This window comes from Taudactylus pleione, unplaced genomic scaffold (genome assembly GCF_031769625.1).
Source record: "Taudactylus pleione unplaced genomic scaffold, aTauple2 ptg000040l, whole genome shotgun sequence".
Taxonomy (NCBI): domain Eukaryota; kingdom Metazoa; phylum Chordata; class Amphibia; order Anura; family Myobatrachidae; genus Taudactylus; species Taudactylus pleione.
Genome location: NW_028284442.1, coordinates 20,528,365 through 20,551,341, shown reverse-complemented (window position 1 = coordinate 20,551,341; position 22,977 = coordinate 20,528,365). Strand labels below are relative to the sequence as shown.

General features: G+C 46.2%; 1 protein-coding gene across 3 annotated transcripts in view; it reads left to right on the top strand.

The window, feature by feature from the left end:
• The window catches only part of NTN4 (netrin 4), a 212,618-nt gene that overhangs the window by 42,291 nt on the left and 147,350 nt on the right, over positions 1–22,977 (top strand). For 2 of the 3 annotated variants that reach the window (XM_088454584.1, XM_088454586.1), the window contains exon 1: positions 950–1,373. The exons of the other annotated variant lie outside the window; for it this stretch is intronic. In XM_088454584.1, the coding sequence (XP_088310710.1) occupies positions 1,325–1,373 (49 nt within the window). In that variant the 5' untranslated portion in view covers positions 950–1,324. Of the gene's footprint in view, positions 1–949; positions 1,374–22,977 lie in introns of those variants that run through there. 3 annotated transcript variants of the gene reach the window in all.

The following is a 22,977-nucleotide window of genomic DNA, read 5'->3' as shown; positions in this document are numbered from 1 at the left end:
ACACATGAAGCCATCGCTTGCCTGCCTATCCTTCTACACCACAGCAGCCTGACCAGCAGCCACAAAAGCAGGCAGGCACACAGCCTGCCACAGCCAGAACTGCAGGCTGCACCACAGCCTGACCAGCAGCCACAAACACAGGCTAATACACAGCCTGCCACAGCCAGAACAGCAACCTGTAGCAATGCTGTAAGCAGTCCCCACCCCTCCCTTTTGTTGCCTTTTGTGACCTCATCTTCGTCAGCCCTTAAAAAAGTCCATTTTTAATTACATCTATAGGGAAAAGCAGGGATTACCTGGGTTCAGTGTGAACGGGGCAAACCCGGGAATAACCCGGGTCTAACCCGGGTCGAATTGCAGTGTGAACGGGGTCTGAAGCCGAGTTCGACCCGGGATTGACCAGTGTTCAAATTCCAGGGTCAGACCCTGGATTTTGGTGTAAAAGGGGTATTACATAGCTTATAGACTAAAATATTGTTCCTGCATTACTACTATAAAATGTAGGCAAATACTTCTCTTGTGTTTGTACTAGGCGCAAACATGCAGCACTATTTTTACAGTAAATAGAAACCTTGTACGTCATAGTAATTATTATTAATGTAAAAACTTTAATGACTAATGGTTCCAGGAACGTCTCAGGTCCAAGAATGTCCCTGTCATGATGAATTCATGGCTGACTAATTCTCTTCATGAGGGCATACAGCCAAACAACCAGAAAAAAAGTAAGTCACTGAGCCATGGGGAACTGTAGGTGGGAGGAAATTGTGTTTGCTGTCAGTACCATGATAGATTTTTTTTTCTCTTAAAACCCCTGTGCAAGTCTTGATTCGACAGGACAGGCTGTAAGACAGTGACTTGGTGGAATGTCTGCGAGTGTGAGGTGCAGAGCAGAGGCTGAGTACAGACAGAGGGCGGGGAGTGGGCGTGTTCTCTCCTGTGCAGTGTGCACGATCAAGCCGTGCTGCCTGTCACTCCTAGTCAGTCTGCACCAGTGACCAGCTCTAAACATCCCGGCACACTACTGCTATTATCAGAGGGAGAGGAGACACAATAACATCCCAGCGATACACGCAGGAGGGAAGAGGTTGCATCACAGGGCTGATTAGCTGCTTCCAGGGGACGATGGCATGTGACATATCCCCAGGGGAAGTGAGATGATCCCTAGGAGACATGGATCACCGCTTTGCCATGTAGCTCTGCATCCTGGTTGAATCGACCAAAGACTACTTTTTTAGTGATGGGACACCTGTCCATTTGCTGACTCAAGCCACTCCTGGAAATAACATTGTTTCTTTCAAGAAGCCCCTTTAGTGTATCAGTGACCATGGAAATGTTAGTGGTTGCACTGTTAGCTGCCTCTGCACTGGCTACAGGTTGGTGTATATTCAATGCTAATGTCTATCTGTATTTTATTACAGAATATAATATAGCTGCTAGAACGGTTCCATGATGGGTTAGATTACCAATACCCAGTTACCTAAGACCTAGTAAACGTACAGGGTACCACTGTTTTACTAGTGCCCATCACTATGACCCAATTTCCTTTTATTTACACAAATAAAAATATTGTGAAAAACCAAGTATTTCACACACAAAAAATCTCTAAATGTTTGCAGTTTTTAAATACTAGCATCTTACATCATGCATGTTGTACTGTGGTTTCTTACATAGCTAAGCTTAGTGTCCATGCTGCGTTACATAAGGTTGCATAGCTGTACATTTAACTTACTGATAGGTGTACTCAGGGCCTGATTCAGCAAGGAACGCAGTTGCTAATACATATGCAATCGGTCGATTGTTGCGTTCTGCGCATGCGTATGCATTGCAATGCACTTGCGCAAACTAGCAACAGCGCTCGGAACTGCGATTGCAGAGGCTACGCAGACCCAGAGTATAGTGATTGATAGGAAGTGCCGTCCGTGGGTGGTAACGGAGGGTGGTCGGGTTAACGCAGGCGTGCCAGTGCGTTGCAACGCTGTTGCAGGGGCGTGCATAAATTATCCACTGCGTGGCCATAAGCAGCCATAGCACTGATAGCGTGTATCGCTTTTAGCAATTTCTGAGTAAGGTCAGGGCTTGTGCAAGTGTGCATATGGGTCCGATGTTACTCTATGTTACCGATTGTTTTGCTATGTTGCCCTAGTATACGGATGTGAGTAAGGGGAAGTGGGCGTCCTTATGTCAGGCTGCGGTCGCAATGTGAACGCAAACATTTAAATAGCACTGCTGATATTAGCAACTGCGGTGCGTGCTTATGAGCAGAATTGCGATCCATAGTGAATCAGGCCCTCAGTCACTTCCATCATAACCTCCTGCCTGAGCGTCTTAGCTGCATGCATTGCATTGGTCCTACTCTTAAAGCAGTACAGGATTTGTGATGGCTTACTGTGTACAAAGTTACAATGGTATGGAACAGCTTACATGAAGCTTGCCCTGCACCCCCTATATTTAAATAGAACATAGGATCCTGTGCCAGTCAGTCATTGAATGTCAGCCAAACCACACTCAATTACTTTAATTATATCTTCCAATTATAGTTATTTGATGCATTTGTTAACATGAGCACAAAACGTCCTTGAAAGCAAGAAGTCTCTGAAATTCTTTCTGTGAAAGTGAATCTGTAAATGTTTTAAATAAACATCTAGAGCAGTGGTTCCCAAACTTTTTTGAATCATGGCGCTCTAGAGTATCAGCGTTTTTTCATGGCACCCCTAGACGTAAAGTATAAAGTAAATTAATTGTGCTTGCATGTCATTCTTATGTTCAGTTTTTGGTGATGGACAGAGTTGCACTTCTGTTTTGTCCAAATATTGTATGATAGGCAGCCACCAGCTCTGCTTTTGCCTGTTAAATGGACCATAAATAATCTGATTTGGTCCTGTTCCACCAACCCGTGGCACCCCTGCATGTGCCCCGCGGCATCCAGTTTAGGAACCAGTGATCTAGAGTAATACCAACATATTTCCTTTATGTTTTTCCTTATTTGTGTATGTTTTATTACATTGAGTCTACTCTATTGTGACATGCATTAGATTGTTTTTACTATAACTTAATATAAAAGTAATATAATTTGTTGCAAGTTGTATAGTTTTAGTGTGGGATAATACAAGTAATGCTGATACTGTGATAACCTGCTAAATATAGCTTTCAGTGAGTTGCATGAAAACAAGTTATAAACAATGAGTAGTGACGTTACTATGAATTGCTGATGTTTCAGAGTAGTGACACCACATTGTCACCTGAGTACTGACAAACGTATACACTATTACTTTTTAAGTGCTTAGGACAAATCTTATTGATGGCCATGGTGACTGTCCTCTCAGTTTCTCTGATTATCTCAGATGCAAGCATTACTATTTGAGCTCCAGGCTTCAGTCTAAGCCAGGCATGTCAAACTCAAAATACCAACCGGGCCGAATATTCAAGGTCGACGAGTATGTGGGTTTCAACAACAAAAAAAGTCTTATATGCAATTTTGAAAGGTTTATTATTACTAAAAACCAATGCAGTGCCCCCTTAGTAGTGCCCCTTATGCAGTGCCCTAGTAATGCCCCTAGAAGTGCACCTTATGCAGTGCCCCAGTAATGTCCCTTATGTTGTGCTCCCAGTAATGTCCCTTATGTTGTGCTCCCAGTAATGCCCCTTATGTAGAGCCCCTTATGCAGAGCCCCCAGTAATGCCTCTTATGCAGAGCCCCCAGTAATGCCCTTTATGCAGAGCCCCAGTAATGCCCCTTATGAAGAGCCCCCAGTAATGCCCCTTATGCAGAGCCCCCAGTAATGTCCTTAGTAGTGGCCCTTATGCAGAGCTCCTAGTAATGCCCCTTATGCAGAGCCTCCAGTAATGTCCTTAGTAGTGCCCCTTATGCAGAGCCCCCAGTAATGTCCTTAGTAGTGGCCCTTATGGAGAGCCCCCAGTAATGTTCTTAGTAGTGCCCCTTATGCCGAGCCCTCAGTAATGCCCCTTATGCAGAGCTCCAGTAATGTCCTTAGTAGTGCCCCTTATGCAGAGCCCCCAGTAATGTCCCTTATGCAGAGCCCCCAGTTATGCCCCTTATGCAGAACCCCCAGTAATGCCCCTTATGTTGTGCCCCCAGTAATCTCCTAGTAGTGCCCCTTATGCAGAGCCCCCAGTAATGCCCCTCATGTTGTGCCCCCAGTAATGCCCTCTCCCAGTATAGAACAGGCCCCAATCACCTGTCTGTGCAGCACTTACCTTTCTTCAGCTGGACACTGCTCCAGTCCACGCCATCCCGCGTAGACGCTGCTGCTGACTGGATCTAATTAGATCTAGAGCGACAGGAGCAGGCTCCGCTCGTCACAGGCGACGCGGGTAATGTCATGACGTCACCCGCACGCTGCATCACTGGGAATGCTGGGCTCTGAAGCAATCAGAAGCTTCTGATCGCTTCAGAGACCACTGTTGCCAGCTTGAAATAGTAAACACTGTGGGTGTGGGCCACAAATTATATATATGTGACCCCACACTCTGGGGCCACAGAAAATGTTTATTCGGGCCGCATGTTTTACATGCCTGGTCTAAGCAGTCCCATTATTACTTACTAGACATTTTTATACAATTATGAACATTGTACTTATGCTTATCCAGTTGTACCCACAATCATTGAACAAAGGGCCTGATTCAGACCCGCTCGCTAGCAAGCGATCGCTCGTTGCTAGCGATGTTTGCAAATGTGTGCATGTGTATAGTTCGCAGTGCGCGTGCACAAACTAGTACAAGCGATCAGGATGCGCTCGCTCGCCCTGCAAAGACAGCCCAGTGGAATGAGTGACAGGAGAGGCCATTTGAGGGTGGTAACAGGGGCCAGGCAGTAGTAATGGGGGAGTAGAGTTGTGGACGCAGGCGTGCCTGAGTGTTTCAACGCCGTTTTTGTGGTGTGCATAATTAACAGGCAGCGTCATAGTACACGTCACCTGGTTGAATTATACACTGAAGTGCTCGCAGTGCTTGTGGTAGGGTACAGTCAACCGCAAGCTCTGCAGTCAGATCCGATCGAACCTGATGTACCGATGGATGTATATACTTCCTGGAGATGACATCCGCTAGTGGGCGGCTAAAGACAGGCTGGTGGGCGTCTGAAAACACAAAGTGATCGCTCGCCAAGACATAGCGGGCGTGCTTATGCCTTGCCGTGTGAGCGCCTGCCTTGACATCACTTAGCTGAATTTCCATATGCTGGGAGCGAGCAGCCGCAGCTAGCGAGCGGGTCTGAATCAGGCCCAAAGTTCAACCATTTGACAAATAAAAGACTTCTAGCAGGAGTGATGATTAGGGGTGGAAACTTTTCAAATACTTTTTCTGATTAGTTTGTGAAAAAAAATTGCTGATAAATTATTTTTGTTTCATTAAAAAATGTTTACAAATAATTGGAAGTATTGATCACATAATCAAGGCCTAGTCAGGAGAGCGGTGCATCATTTTATGTGTTATTTATTAGAACTGTTAGTAGTAATTAATAATTTTCACCTATGATCACTATACACTCTCTCTCAGTTCTTTCCTCTAATTACTCTGAGTAACCCCAAATCCTATGAGTTACAAGAAAGAACATATTATTTTGCGCATTTATACCAGGTATGTTCTCATTGTTTAATTGACATTCCAAGCCCCATACCTTCCCTGTCCCGCACGGCCGGCGGTTCAAATCCCGATGCCGGAAAATCGGCAGCAGTGAGGTTCCCGATGGGTTTTAGGTAAGTAAAACTAACCCTGTCCCACCTCTAATCCTAACCCTCCCTTAGGGGTGCCTAACCTCCCCCCCGAGTGCCTAACCCTAACTCCTCCCCATCCCCGCAGGGTTAGGTTATGGGCTCCCGGGGGGGGGGGAACTTGGGGTTAGACACCCCACCGCGAGGGTTAGGGTTAAGCTAGGGGAAGGGGGTTTAGGTTTAGGCACTTAGAGTGGGGTTAGGGTTAGGCACTTGGGGGGGAGGTTATGGTTAGGCACCCCTAAAGGAGTGTTAGGTTTAGGGTAGGGAATTAGGTTAGCAATACTCACCAGAAGAACGATCAGGATTTTCACCTCTGCCGGGTTGCCGCTGTCGGGTAAATCATACTGATTCCATCTTAACATATAAGCACACTGGGCAGCTGCCCAAGGCCCCGTTCCCGGTTTCTCAGGAGCCGGCGTGGGTTAACTCCCTGACGAGTTCTGTACAGCACTTGTCGGATGTGTTGCAAGGGGAGTCTGTGATCCGGCCACATAAACGGCCGGTGGTGTCTCTGTCGCCTCCTTATGAGGATGACGACGGGATGTCTGATGATGGGGAGATTCTGGATCCTTACGATCAGGAACCTCTCCATACTAAGGACGCTGACGCTAAGTCCAAGGTATATATTCCTGGACTTATTCGGGCAGTCCGCACAGCCTTGGTGATTGAGGACGAAGTTCCCCCAGCGGCTAAATCCAAGTATGCCTTTTTTAAAGATGTGAAGGGCGATGCCACAGTCTTTCCTCTTTCAGGTCAGTTAGTGGACCATTTAGAGGAGGCGTGGAAACAGCCTGGCAAAAGATACCAGCCGCAGAGGCGCCTGGCGGTGGCTTATCCGTTCGCGGATAATTATTTTGCAAAGTGGGAATCCTCTCCACAGGTGGATTCTCACGTGACCCGTCTTGTCCGTAGTGCCACATTGCCGATGCCATCCATGTCCTCCCTTAAGGATGCTACGGACCGCAAGGTGGAGATCTGCCTGAAGTCCGCTTATTCCCTTGCAGGGGGGGGGGCAGCACGACCGGCTATGGCCATTTGCTGGGTTGCCAGAGCGATGGAGCGCTGGGCGGATTCATTAGAGGCATCTTTTGATTCCGACTGTCCGGCCGAACAGGCGGAGTTGATTGGTAATCTCCGTGATTCGGCCACTTATATCAACGAGGCGGCCTTAGACATTAGTACTCTGGTGTCTAGAATTTCTTCAGCACCTTGTGGCTGCGAACCTGGAAGGCGGACGCAGATTCCAAAAGGGGTCTGGAGGCGTTGCCATTTACCGGAGAAGTTCTCTTCGGTCCGGATGTGGATAAGATTGTGGCCACGCTGGCGGCAGCCAAATCGGCTTGTCTCCCGTCGGCCGCTGCTCCTTCTGGTTCTGGACCATCGTCCTTTCGGTCATCTAGGGCCCAGGGCAGGCCCAAACCACAGTCTTTTCCTCGACAGGCTCGCCCTAAGAAATCGGCCAAGCCCCGGAAGCAGGCATGGAGTACCAGACGTCCGGCCCCCAAGCCAGATGACAAGCCTGCGGCCTGACGGCCCGGGCCTCCCTTTGGGGGATCCCAAAGTGGGAGGCCGCCTGCTGCAGTTCGCCCAGTGTTGGTCGGTCACTACGACAGACACTTGGGTTCTCGAGGTCTCCCACGGGTACGCCCTCTCCTTCCGGCACAGACCCCCGGCTCGATTCTTCACCACGGGTCTACCATTAGACTGGAACAAGTCTACGGATCTGCGGAAGGTATTGCACACTATGCTCCAGGCTGGAGTTATAGTGCCTGTTCCATTCTCCCAGAGGGGCCAGGGCTTCTATTCAAATCTTTTTTTGGTACAGAAAACCAATGGGTCGTATCGTCCGATTCTCAACCTCAAAGCTCTCAACAGGTCTTTGCGGGTACCGAAGTTTTGGATGGAGATCCTACAGTCCATCATTCTGGCGCTGGAACCTGGGGACTACATGGTGTCATTGGACATACAGGACGCTTACCTGCATGTCCCTATTCTTTTGCGCCATCAACAGTTCCTCAGGTTTGCAATCCGCAGCGACCACTTCCAGTTTCGGGCGTTACCTTTTGGCCTGGCGACAGCACCACGTGTGTTCACCAAGGTGATGGCGTTCATGGCGGCTTCTCTGCGGCTGCAGGGAGTCCGCATGTTGCTATACTTGGACGACCTTTTATTGGTGGCAGGATCTCCAGAGCTCCTTCTACGCCACTTGGGCCTGACCATTGCGCTACTGCAACGGCACGGCTGGATAATCAACTGGCAGAAGTCCACTCTAATCCCGTCTCGGAGGATTCTGCACCTCGGAGCCTTATTGGACTCGGGACAGCAGAGGATCTTCGTGACGGAGGAAAAGATCTCTGCTTTACAGGCGAGGGTGCGCAGTTGTCTGCTCAGTCGCCAGGTGTCTCTACACTCGGCGATGAGGTTACTGGGCTCCATGGTGTCGGTGTTCGACATGGTGGAATATGCCCAGTTTCACTCCAGACCTCTGCAGCACCTGATTCTGTCCAAGTGGAACGGGCTGCCGCAGTCTCTGAAGTCCCAGACAATTGTGCTCACCCCGGAGGTTCGCCTGTCCCTTGCCTGGTGGTTACAGACGACCCATCTCAGCGGGGGACGTCCGTTCTGGGTTCCAAATTGGGTCCTGTTGACAACGGACGCCAGTCTTTGGGGCTGGGGAGCAGTTTCGGGTCCACACTTGTTCCAGGGCAGGTGGACGGCGACAGAAGCAGAGCTTCCAATCAATATCTTGGAACTCCGTGCGGTCTTCAATGCTCTCCAGCAGGCACATCGGGTTCTCCAGGGTCGCCCGGTACAGGTCCAGTCGGACAACGCTACCACCGTGGCCTACATAAACAGGCAAGGAGGAACCCGAAGTCGGGCGGCTCTCGTGGAGGTCTCTCGGATCCTGGTATGGGCGGAGCGCAATCATCCGACCATATCACCGGTCTTCATCCCGGGAGTGCTAAATTGGGAGTTGGACTTTCTAAGTCGCCAGGACGTTCATCCGGGGGAATGGTCCCTGCACCCGGACGTTTTTCAACTGCTGGTGGACAGATGGGGGTCTTCCATAGATCGACCTCATGGCGTCCCGGCACAACAATAAGTTGCCGGTGTACGGGTCTCGCACAAGAGACGAAGGGGCGTCTCTGGTGGATGCTCTGTCCATCCGGTGGACGTTCCGGTTAGCATACCTGTTCCCTCCGGTCTCCCTTCTTCCACGGGTAATCCGGAAATTCAAACAGGAAGCACTGGTTCTCAGACCTTCAGGGTCTGTCCGTGGACAGTCCTCTGCGGTTGCCGCTACGACCGGACCTTCTGTCTCAGGGTCCTTGCCTTCACCCGGACCTGACTCGGCTGCCTTTGATGGCGTGGCTGTTGAGACGGCCATGCTGAGGTCCCGGGGGTTTTCCAGCTCTGTAGTGCGTACCATGTTGCGAGCTTGGAAACCGTCTTCCGCGAGGATATACCATCGCGTGTGGCATACGTTCTTCCAGTGGTGTCGACCGAGAGGTTATGCACCGCGGGAGTTTCGTCTATCTCGGATTCTCACCTTCCTACAAGCGGGACTAGATCATGGGCTTCGCCTTGCTTCTTTGAAGGTACAGGTTTCGGCCCTGTCTGCTTTCACCGTAGGATTGCTACAATCCCGGATGTGCGCACCTTTATGCAAGGTGTTCTCCGCATTCAGCCGCCCTTTGTTCCACCTGTGGCGCCTTGGGATTTGGCTGTGGTCCTGAGGGCTCTTCAAGGACCGCCGTTTGACTCGGCCCGAGTTTCTTCCCAAAGTTGTTTCCCAGTTTCATGTTAACGAGGAAATCGTTGTTCCGGCCTTTAACTCACTGGGTCTTTCCGTGGGTGAGGCCTCTTTGGATGTTGTGCAGGCCTTAAGGACTTATGTTGACCGCATTTCTTCGTTTAGGAAGTTGGACGCTTTGTTTGTCCTCTATGGCTTCCGTAAAAAGGGTTGGCCTGCCTCAAAGCAAACTTTGGCAGCCTGGATCCGTATGGCTATTTCTGAAGCTTATCTTCATGAAGGCCTACCGGTTCCTCCTTCTCTGAAGGCTCATTCCACTAGGTCTGTGGGTCCTTCGTGGGCAGCTCGACGTGGTGCCTCTGCAGTCCAGATCTGCAAGGCTGCTACGTGGTCCTCTGTCCATACCTACGTGAGGTATTACAGGTTTGACACCTTCACCTCTCAGGATGCTTCCTTCGGGCGGCGGATTCTCCTTTCTGCACAGGAGTGTCCCCACCCTTAAAGGATACTGCTTTGGGACATCCCCAAGGTATCCTGTGGATACCCTATGGACCCTGAAGTAGAAAATATGAGATATGGTAAGAACTTACCCTTGTTATCTCTATTTCTACGAAGTCCATAGGGTTCCACAGGACTCCCGCCCTGTCGCACCTGTGCTGCAGATGGGCTTTGCTCTGGTCACTGGTTTTTCCGTCTCCCTCTGGTGAGAATGTGATTCTTGTGTGTATCCAGATCTTTTTTTTTTTCTCTCTCTTCCTTCTCCTCCTCCGGCCTATGGCTTGGTAACTAACTGAGGTGCCTTGGCTCGGGGGCGGGGTATAGAAGGGGGACCTAGTGCATCCTGGGAGGCTGAAAGCTTAACTCTTTGGTGCCCGATGACTGACGTCACACCTATACCCCAAGGTATCCTGTGGAACCCTATGGACTTCGTAGAAATAGAGATAACAAGGGTAAGTTCTTACCATATCTCATATTTTTTTTATGTTTAAACATTGGTTTTGTTGAAAGTACCAATAAGTCTAACGGTTTCATTTTATTGATCATTTACATTTGTATTCCCGTGGGTGGGTAGGGATCCCAGTGCATTGCTTTGCGCAGGGCCTACAATGCTGTTAAGACGACCCTGATAGGAGCACGTTATTTATCAAAATATTATTTCCTGGATTATTTGCTAGCCTTGAAACCTTAATGATGATTACTGTGTGCTTTCACTTTTCTTTGTTTGCTTTGCTTCATATAAAGATATTTTAAGATAATTATTTAGGCTAATAAATTATTTGTATTAATGAATGTTGGGAGGTATGTTATACTGAAGCTGGCCACCCATTACATTATAATTCCAACTAGCCACTTAATCATGCATTGTTTTTTTTTATAACAGAAGTAGGCATGCTGGCCATCTACTTCTGTGTCGTCAGAACTGTTCAGTTAGAGAGAAGTTGGCTGGTCTAATTAAAAAGTAATTTAGCTGTAGAGAGAACACTTTGGGCGGAATTCAATTGATTTCGCGGCCCGCATCTCCCGTCTAAAGTGACAGGAGATCGCGGGCCACTATTCAATTGTGCCAGCTTTTCACGCTGATCGCACCCAAAGTGGTCGGGTTTAGCCGCGTAAATCGGCTAACCACGACCAAAGTGCTGGACGCGATCGCGAAAAGTGATGTTTGGGCGCCCAAACATGTCACTTTTCGCACATTTCAGCTCTCATCCCCCAGAGGCTGCGAGCTGAAATGTAGCGCTTGGCAGCTGATCGCACCCGACAGGAGCAAGAATAGAATAGCTCCGTCGGGCGCGATAGGGGATGAAAAGAATTGAATTCCGCCCTTTATGATCATTTAGGTAGTCAGATAATCATTCAGTTAGTTAGTTGAATGAAAAGTTTATAATGTGTGGCCAGCTTTAACTGTATTTGTTGATAAGGACTTTCTGATTGCTGTATATATAAAACACAACTGTAAATGGGATGTAGTTATGTGACCAGCGGTCGCATGGCCGCCGGTCACAATACTTACTGCTGAATGCCGGCAAAGGATTCATGATAGGCATCGAAAGTCCGACGCCTGTCATAATCCCGACACCGGAATCCAGGAAGACGCGCGCCCGAACGAGGTAAGTACGGGCCGCGTGTCCTCTATGCCGCGCGGGGGGGAATTTGGATTTGGACAGTTAGCGGAGTTAGCGTTAGGTTATTTTGGGGGGAGGTTAGTATTAGGCACCCCTAGGGGGGAGGCTTAGGGTTAGGCACCCCCAGGGAGAGGTTGGGGTTAGGCCCCCCCCAGGGAGAGGTTAGGCTTAGGCACCCCCAGGGAGAGGTTAGGGTTAGGCACCACCCTGGGAGGGTTAGGTTTAGGGAGCGGTAAGGGGGGGTTAGAGTTGGGCACCCCTGGGGGGCGGTTAGGGTTAGGCACTAGAGGGGAGGTAAAGGTTCGGCACCACTAAGGAAGGGCTAGGGTTAGGGGGGGGACAGGGGAGGATAGGGTACTTACTTGCCTCTGTCAGGATCTTCATCCTGTCGGGATTTGAACCGGCAGCTAAACAGCCACCGGGCATTTCAATCCCATTCCCTGTAAATATGTTGTATTGAGTTTCCCTAACCAGGAGCAATATTTGCACCGCTTTTCTTGACTGAGCAGTTGTGGACCCTATTTGTCAATTAATAACAATATAATTTTTCAGCACAGATCTCAAAGAATCTGTTATTGTCTAATACTACAGGGGTTTTTTTACTTTTTTTTCATAGCTAATATGTGGAATATGATTCCTAATTACACTACATCACGAGAGTTTATTTTTTTAAGTGGTAAAATAACAGTTTCTGGGATTTGATTTTTAAATGACAGTTTAACTCTTTGTGTGTATGTCTGTGGACCTCTTTCTGTTGGCAGATAACTTACTACATGACAATATTACTGGTATATAACATCTTGTTGTGCATTGTCATTTGGCAAATCATATTCTAATTTGAAGAGCAAATGTATGTCCCACTTGGAATTATAACTGACAGTAACTGATATATTACATCTTGCTAGGCATCAGGGGTGCAGCTAGGGTGGGGTAGGCAGGGCACATGCCCTGCTTGACAGAGGGAGGGGGCATCAGTGGGGAAGCCAGAGCTGCAGTTGCAATCAAGCAGGGAGCCAGGACAGGACAGCATACAGTTACCTCCTCACTGGGGCCGATGTCTGCAGCAATAGGTTGCACGGTAACTGTCTCTGCATGGTCTTATTGCAAAAAACGTTGCCGAATCCCTCTCTAGCCCCACTTTGGCAGTGAAGTTCTGATTTTGGAGGACTGTTCTGCAAATCCCGCCATAGGGTGGTTTGACCCTAACTTGGGTGGGGGTGGAGTATGGTAGGGAGATATTCTTGATAGTACAATACTTATTGTTGGGCATTATTATTGGTCACTTTTACAGTTAAGCCTTTGTGTATTTGTTATAGGATATAAGGGCCAAAAAATATGTTCCTGCATAGGGGATCCTGGCTCATACCTCCCTGCTGTCTCCACTGTAGTAAAACAGTCCCAATTTGCTGACTTCAGAAGAGGTTGTGTGTACAGGACGTAAGCAAGCCTTGTTGGGAAGTGGGCACGGTTGTATTAGGATGTGTTTTCATTGAATTGGGGACATGGATTGCAAGGGTCAGAAGCTGAGCTTATTACAGCCTTATTGTATCAATAAATGTTAGGAGGTATATTTTTACTGTCTCTGGCCTCTGCTACTGTATGTTGTGTATGTTATTATTGGTCATTCCACGTTACTCCTGAAATCTTTTGCCTCAATAAAGCACAAAGAAGCTATAACTGCTAATGCAATTGTGTAAGTAATACCCAAAAATATAGAAGATTGTTCTGTTTAGCCTTCCATTATCTCCATCCTGCACTGCCATGTCCACTACATGTTTATGTGTGAAGCACTCCACAAAAATTAAGTGTATATGTAATTATTTTTAACTCCTAGTTTGTGCTTACATTGTTTCAGTTAGCAAACAACAGTAACGCAGTACTGTACCTAGCAAAGAAAAAATGTCAATTCTATTTTTAAATAATGTAGGCAAAAAAAAAAATCTATCCACACTGCAAAACACCTCTTGTTGAACTTTAACTAAAGTTATTATGTCGTTAGTTTATATAGGTTTTCAAAATAAATACAAATAAACCTCTCTACAGGCATCCTTCTCAAGATTCATGTGTTCTTTATTCATCAGCTCTTTTGATCTGTACATTAGTCATCCACTACTGAGATTTCTAGTTTTACCTCTTGGGACCTTTTTTCTTTAACTTAAGGGATAAGTAGCCCAAAATGAAACAAATAAAGTTTAAAGAACATCATATTAAAAATTCAATATTATGAAAATAGAGTTTTCCAGCATTAGCCATGTAACTGCAGGGCAGGAAAGCATTGACATGTTCTATTAATAATACATCAAAGTGCCTTTCTTAGCTCTTGCTCTGCCAAAGGGGACAGCAAGAAATAATTGCGCTATATGCTACGAGCTCTAGTGGCACCGTGTTATAAATACCCCAAACATTGGAGAATGACAGAAAACTGCTCACAAAGGCCCTGATTCAGAGCCGCTCGCTGCTGGCGGACCCTCGCAGGGAATGTGAGCGGCAAGGAGACCGTTGCGATAATCGCGACCATCGGCCTTGCGACGAGACCCTGGGATTGGGTCTAGCTGCCGCAAGACCGAGAGTACTTCCTGCTCTAATAGAGCAGGAAGTCCACTACTGACATCAGTAGTGATGTCAGTTAGTCCGCCCTACAAACGCCTGGCATTCCTAAGGGAACGCCTGTGTTTGTGCAGCCACCCCCCCCTACCCGCCCACAAAATGGGGCGAGCTGTCAATCATCATCGACAGCCGCCCCGTCTTGTTGCAAGCCCCGTAGCGACTGAACTTCAGTCGCTCAGCGGTGCTCGCGCACGCCGGACCCGGTGCATGCGCAGTTCATTAACATCGGCCCGCTTGCAAGCGGCTCTGAATCAGGCTCAATGTTAACAAAGTAGCAATTGCATCTCTGTGAATGTTTACATTTTGTGTTTTTTTTTTTTACATTGGCAGTATTGTAGAAATATATATACAGTATATATATTATTTTAACTAATAGTATAAAGCTGGGCATCCACTATACAATTTTCTGTCAGATATCGGTCCAATCTGGCTGGTTGGAATGAAACCCTGGTAATGTATGGGAGCAAATGACAATCGAGCATATGGTCTTAAACATTGGAAAAAGGACAATAAAAATTGTTCAAATTGGTTAAATTTGTGTGTTTTAACCAATTTGTCTGAACAACAATCTCTGGCTATTTTCCAGTGTTTGTGAGCAAATGGACGATTGTCATTTGCTCCCATACATTACCAGGTTTTCATTCCAACCAGCCAGATTGAACAGATATCTGACAGAAAATTGTATAGTGTATGCCCAGCTTTACTGTACTTTACTGCAAACATTAAATAGTGTTTTGTCAAACTATATACAGTACAAGGCAGGACAATGTGTCATATAATTATAATTCAGGGAAAAATCTCACTGTAGGGTGGAACTAGCCCAAAAATCAAAATACACCATGTTAATTAATATGAATTATTGAAATCTCTTGTTTTGTTTTTGTAAAAAAAGGTTAGTGGGTAACTCCACTAAAAAGTGTTACCTAGTTAAAATCATTATCCTTTAGGTTTCTGATATGAAACAGATAGTATTAAATAGTCAATTTCAGATAGAAGTCCTAATCACTGTTGACAGATAATTTGTGAAAAGTGGACCCTCAGTAGCAACACAACACAACACTTCACTACAATAGAACTTGACTGGATGACAATATTGCTTTTACTTTTTACATTGTTGCAACAACGTTGCTGCAGTGTGCAAAATAGTAATGCAGGAGAGGTCAATCTTGTTTTCAAAAACACTGGCATTAAAGTTCTGTATTTATGGTAAGTTTGTAATGCATTTATGAAGAGACAAATAATGTAAAGAGAATAAAGAGAATAAAACATGAGATAATACAGATTTACATGTACTTGTGTTGTGAAGCAGTCAGCGCTAAAGTTACAAGTTGATACTATAGTAGCTTCCACACTCTGTATAAGTGTGCAGATACTTATTTTACTCATATATGAAATGTTTTCACCGATTTCTCCCTGTGTGTAGAACTAGTTATAAGAATTTAAAATTAGACCCCCCCCCCCCCAAAAAAAAAAAGAAGCTTCCCTTTCCATCCCAGTGCATCAGCAATGTGGTAATGCAGTTTAAAAATTAACAAAACAAAGATTGAGGCGTTGAACTTGGCTCAAAAATGATAAGCTCAAACGTAGCTATAACTATTCAGAAAACGATGAAGCACCTCTGTGATTGCTACTTTTGTAAAATTAAAAAAAAATTCTGCCCAGGCACTATGTATATTCACATTCAGGGCCTGATTCAGAGGTGGAGGCAGAAGTGGCTGCGTCCATTGGCGATCTTCTGTCTTCTACTTTATGCAAATACCACTTTCCTTATGTAATTCATGCACCCGAATGTGTAAGGACTGAGACACGCACTGTTGGCATCCATAGATACTGGAATACAAATTGGTGCATGATGAAATGCATCATCAGCCGCACGCTTGAAACTTGCACCAGCCCTATAGCAGGTGCAGTTTCTCCATCTGGCTGTCTAAGGGGGGTATAAGGTGTGAGGTAAAGTGAGCGGAAAAAAAACACCAAATCGGGCGCAGGGAAAAAACCCGTTGATTGCGCAGTTTGAATGGAATCAGTGTGTTTCCGCGCGAGTCCTGATTTTCAGGTGCGGGAAAATAATCTGCCTCTGAACACGCCCATAACACGGACCATCTCCTTGCGTGCGCTAAAATACCCCTGTAATTTTTTATGCCGTGCGTCTCAATGGCAATAGCGCCTTTGTGCATACACTCAGGAGCTCATTCAGACCTGCTCGCAAGATGCGGTCGCTCGCTGGCGAAAAAGGGCCGGATATTCAAATTCCTCAATCGCACTGCGTGGCGTAAGGACGCCCTCTATGTCTTAGCAAGCGACTGCACTGAGTGCTCGCTAGTGTATAAAGACGCCCCCTTTCCCCTCGCAACACACGTCATCTCCTGGATTTGTTTGAATAATCGGTAACATCGAGAGCCATCGGAGCTGCCCGTAGCCCTTGAGGTAGCCTTTCCCCGCCACAAGCACTGTGATCAGTGCTGGCTGAAATACATGCAGGTGACGTGTACAATGACGCTACTTTGTTAATTATGCACGCCCTTTAAACAGCGTCTTGTCGACCTGACACGTCTGCGTCTGTAACACCACTCCCCCGTTTACAAGCACCTTCCAGTTACCACCCACAAACGGGACTATCTGTCACTCAAATTAGTGACCTGATAGTGGCTTACGAGCAACCAAAATCCGATCGCAAAGACTGGCTTTTATATCCATACCAGGTACCTTTCTAGAATTCTGCGGATCTAATCATTGGTATTGAGTGTGACTGTTCTACATGAAAACTGGTTTTTAAACCCGTTTTTTACTGCAATTATTGACCATATTGCAGAGAGAGATTTTTTATTGATTGACCAGCTCAATTTATTGTCAGCATATTGCACATTGGCACATTGTTTTTTATTATTGTCTGTTACAAAAGGTGTAATAAATTGTTTCCATTTTTGTCTACAAGCGCTACCTTGTTTCTTTTTTGTATAACTGGACCTGACTCTAAGTTGCACATGACCCTGCCCAAATTGTGTACATTGGCCCTACCGCCTGTATTGCACGGATCTCTGCGGCTGCAAGATTCTCCTGTGTGCATTCTCATTGTTGCCACCCAATAACGTCCATTTGGCGGACAGAGAGAAATTACCAAAATGCTTCTGTCTCTAATGTCAACATTGTGGTGTTGACATAAGACATTTTGAAGTGTAGATCTTTTGCAAGTCTGCAATGATAGTGATAACATGCAGTTAAAAAGGCATTGAGAATGACAATTATATACATAGTCTATGGGGCTGAATCTATTTTGTAAGCATTCAGAAACGCAAATTTTCACCTTAAATATGCTGCACATCGCGACAATATTTTCTGCAATTCTTGAAATTTAATTGTAAACAGCAATTTGCAGTGATCACGGCTATGTAGCGAGTTATTTATACAGTGCGTTACCTTGGAGAAGTGCATGAAAGAGTAGGAAAATCACCCTGAACCCCTCAAAAATAAAGACAGCAGAACAGTATTTGAGGGTTGCTAGTGTAGCTATAAACAATATATTGGATTTACTTAAAAGCTGTGAAAGGTCTGATTTTTACATATTTTATAAATGGCATAAAAATGACATCCAGCAAGTGCTTTTTAGCAAATGAAAGTCAATATTTTGGGGTACATTAAAATGTCTGTAAAGTGATTTCTCAGTGTTTTTATAACAGTTTGCAAAACAATGGAAAAAACACTTTTGGCTCCAATTTGCAAGATCAAAAAGCACTTTCTTTATCAATACAACACCTCAGTTTACACGTCCCACATCATTTACACCTCCACGTACCTGCCCCACATCATTTACACCTCCACATACCTTTCCCACATCATTTACACCTCCACATACCTGTCCCACATAATTTACACCTACACATACCTGTCCCATATCATATACACCTCCACATACCTGTCCCAGATCATTTACACCTCTACATACCTGTCCCAGATAATTTACACCTCCACATACCTGTACCCACATCATATACACCTCCACATACCTGTCCCACACCATTTACACCTCTACATACCTGTCCCAGATAATTTACACCTCCACATACCTGTCCCACATCATTTACACCTCTACATACCTGTCCCAGATAATTTACACCTACACATACCTGTCCCAGATCATTTACACCTCTACATACCTGTCCCAGATAATTTACACCTCCACAACCCTGTACCCACATCATATACACCTCCACGTACCTGCCCCACAACATTTACGCTTCCACGTACCTGTCCCACATCATTTACACCTACACATACCTGTCCCACATCATATACACCTCAACATAACTGTCCCCACATCATATACACCTCCACATACCTGTCCCACATCACTTACACCTCTACATACCTGTCCCACATCATATACACCTCCACATACCTGTCCCACATCATATACACCTCCACATAACTGTCCCACATCATATACACCTCCACATACCTGTCCCACATCATATACACCTCCACATACCTATCCCACATCATATACACCTCCACATACCTGTCCCACATCATATACACCTCCACATACCTGTCTCACATCATTTACACCTCCACATACCTGTCCCACATCACTTACACCTCCACATACCTGTCTCACATCATATACACCTTCACATACCTGTCCCACATCATATACACTTCTATATACCTGTCCCACATCATTTACACCTCCACATACCTGTCCCACATCATATACACCTCCACATACCTGTCCCACATCATTTACACCTCCACATACCTGTCCCACATCATATACACCTCCACATAACTGTCCCCACATCATATACACCTCCACATACCTGTCCCACATCATATACACCTCCACATACCTATCCCACATCATATACACCTCCACATACCTGTCCCACATCATATACACCTCCACATACCTGTCTCACATCATTTACACCTCCACATACCTGTCCCACATCACTTACACCTCCACATACCTGTCTCACATCATTTACACCTTCACATACCTGTCCCACATCATATACACTTCTATATACCTGTCCCACATCATTTACACCTCCACATACCTGTCCCACATCATATACACCTCCACATACCTGTCCCACATCATTTACACCTCCACATACCTGTCCCACATCATATACACCTCCACATACCTGTCCCACATCATTTACACCTCCACATACCTATCCCACATCATATACACCTCCACATACCTGTCCCACATCATATACACCTCCACATACCTGTCTCACATCATTTACACCTCCACATACCTGTCCCACATCACTTACACCTCCACATACCTGTCTCACATCATTTACACCTCCACATACCTGTCCCACATCATGTACACCTCTATATACCTGTCCCACATAATTTACACCTCCACATACCTGTCCCACATCATTTACACCTCCACATACCTGTCCCACATCATTTACACCTCCACATACCTTTCCCACATCATTTACATCTCCACATACCTGTCCCACATCATTTATCCCATTTATGAGCCTTTTTTTTTTTTTTTTTTTAGAGAAAATCATCTGTAATCTGACCTGTCACTATTGACCAGATTATACTATTTAAACCCCTCCAAATTCACAATTATTCATTAAGAGGGGTATACCAGAGGCTCTGCACTGTGGGCCTGATTCAGAGCCGCTCGTAAGCGGCCGCTCGTTCGTTCCGAGCGATATTTGCCCAACTGCGCATGCGTACGGATCGTAATACGCATGCGCGAACCAGTCAGTGCGGCCGAAAATCGTTTGTTCGCTAAATAGCGAATGCCTGCTAATATGAGTGACAGGAGGAGGCGTATGTGGGTGGTAACAGGAGAAGGCGCTTGAAACGGGGAGTGGAGAGCAGAACGCAGATGTGCTTAAAGGTCAAAACGGGCGTTTTATGGGTGTGCATAATTAATACAGCAGCGTCACAGACCACGTCACTGGGCTATTTTATAGTCAGAACTGCTCGCAAATTTGTGGTAGGAAAAACCAACCAAAAGAATAGCGAGCAGTTCATACGCTGGTTGATGTACTCGATTAATCTAATAAATAGCGGACATGACGTAGGATGCGAGCGGCCACGGGGCGTAGTTTTCCAAAAAACGACCAAGTTTTGTTCGCTCGTGCAGACATAGAGGCGTGAACAGACCGCAAAGAGCGAACGGTTCATTTGAATAGCCACCCCTTTTTTCTGAACGAACGGCCGCAAATAGCGTTCGGCTCTGAATCAGGCCCTGTGTCCCAACATTTTCACTTTTAAATAAGTACTTTCCCCAACTTTTCCTCTTAGGTTAGAAAATAAAAATGTGATTAGATTGGAATTGTATTGCAAAAAAATCGCATAGATGACTCTTACCCGCATTATCATTTTATGGAACCAAATTCCTGGCACATTGCGATGAATTCAATCTGCTGCTAAGGGAGCAGTACGTGATTAAAAATTAGTTTACAATAAAAAGGAAATGGACAACCCCATTTTATTATAGCCCATTTACCGTTGCCACCGCTATCAGTGACAGCCTTGGGGTTCAGTCTTGGCACTAGAACCAGGGCCGGTCTAGGCCAAGTGGAGCCCTGGGTGAAAATTTACTTTGGCATCCCCATACCAAAATGAAAATAGTTTAAGTGTAACAAGCGTAACAATATGTGGCGCCAGGTATGGCGCGGGTCACTCATATCGGACTTCTGACCTTTTCCTTTTTTTACCTGGATTACACTTTTTCTTGCATTTTGCGTCTTAATTCTGTAATATTGTGCCAGGTACTTGGGATTACTATTTTTAATGACCTCTCTATACCCTACACTACATTATTGATCCCTCTATACGCTACACTACATTACATCACTGACCCCACTATACCCACCACTACATTACGACCCCTTTATACCCTACACTACTGACCTCTCTATATCCTACACTACATTACTGACCCCTCTATAACATACACTACATTTCTGATCCCTCTATACCCGCCACTACATTACTGAGACCTCTATAATCTACACTACAATTCTGACCGCTCTATAACATACACTACATTACTGATCCCTCTATACCCGCCACTACATTACTGATCCCTCTATACCCGCCACTACATTACGACCCCTTTATACTCTAGACTACTGACCTCTCTATACCCTACACTACGTTACTGACCCCTCTATACCCGCCACTGTATTACCACCCCTTTATACCCTACACTATACTAGAGATGTGCGCATACTATACTAGAGATGTGCGCATACCCCTGTATTTTAGTTTTGGCAAAACCACCCTCAAATGTTTGATTGGTTTTGGAGTTCGTTAAAAATTTATGAAAACAGCTAAAATCATGTAATTTAGACCTGTTTTTCTTCGTATAGCAGAGGTTTCCAAACGCGGTTCTCAAGGTTCCCCAACAGTTCAGGTTTTAGAGATATCCATGGTTGAGCACAAGTGGTTACATCAAATTGACTGAGGTACTAATTAAGTCACCTGTGCTCAACCATGGATATCTCTAAAACCTGAACTGTTGGGGAGCCTAGAGGACTGCATATGGGAACATCTGTCCTATAATATTATTAACATCAATAACATTCATTTCCAGTAAATTTTGACCACCTTACAGGATCTGAAATCCTGAGGAGGGGACTTACATGCAATCCAAAAAATGTGAGATCCAGTTTTTAGATCCGAGTTCTGAACTTGGCGAGAAGACCCGAGTCGGAACTCTGGGCCTGATTCAGACCCGCTTACGAGCGCACAGAACAATGGTCCTCCACTGCGCATGCGCATGCCTTAGCCGGCTCCGGCGTGCGCATGCGCGAGACCCGGCCAGCGACGGGCACTCCGTCGCTACAGGTCACGCACCAAAGCGGGGCAGCTGTCGATTGTGATTGACAGCTTGCCCCGTTTTGAAGGCGGGCAGGGGGGTGGCTGGCCAAACGGAGAGGTTCCCCGAAGGAACGCCTGCCGTTTGGGGGCAGCCCCACTGACATCACGAGTGATGTCAGTGGTGAGCTTCCGGCTCTATTAGAACCGAAAGCTCACTGGGGCTTGCGGGAACGAGACCCTACCACAAGGGTCTTGTCGCAAGCCGCGATCGTCGTGACCATCGTGACCATCACCTGGCAGCTTGCTAAAGCTGTGGGTGGTCACCCACAGCTATGCAGGCGGCCAGGAGGCCGTCTTTAAAAAAAAAAACAGGGATACCCTGATTCAGAGCGAGCGCTCTCAAAGAGCGTCTGGCTCTGAACCAGGCCCTCTGTTCTACTTGGAACCCCAAAGAAATCTGAGTTGAGACACGGTTTGACTTGGAACCGCAAAATTCGGGTGTGTTCGGTTTTCAGCAAAACTGAACCACTCATCTCTACTCAGTAGTGCATGTAGGGGGGGTTTCTGAGTACCCAGAAACCCCCTCTTTTGGGCCGTGGTTTTTATTTGAGCCGGAGACAGCAGTCTCTCCAGTGACTGCTCAGATCAGAGCTTTCTGTGATTTGCAATGTTATAGCTGAGGAGAGCTGCAGACACTCAGCAGTGGGAGGAGCGGTGAGCACTCTGCTGCACTGTGCTCTGGAGTGGCCGGTACTTGGCTGCACTGTTATGCAACAGAGGTGAGTCAGTCAGAGAAGGGCTTCCAGGTGCAGATGTATGCGTGTGTATGTATTTGTATGCATGTGTATGTATTTGCATGTGTGTGTATATATTTGTATTTGTGTGTATGTATGTATTTGCATGTATGGGTGTGTATGTACTTTTATGCTTGTGTATATATTTGTAT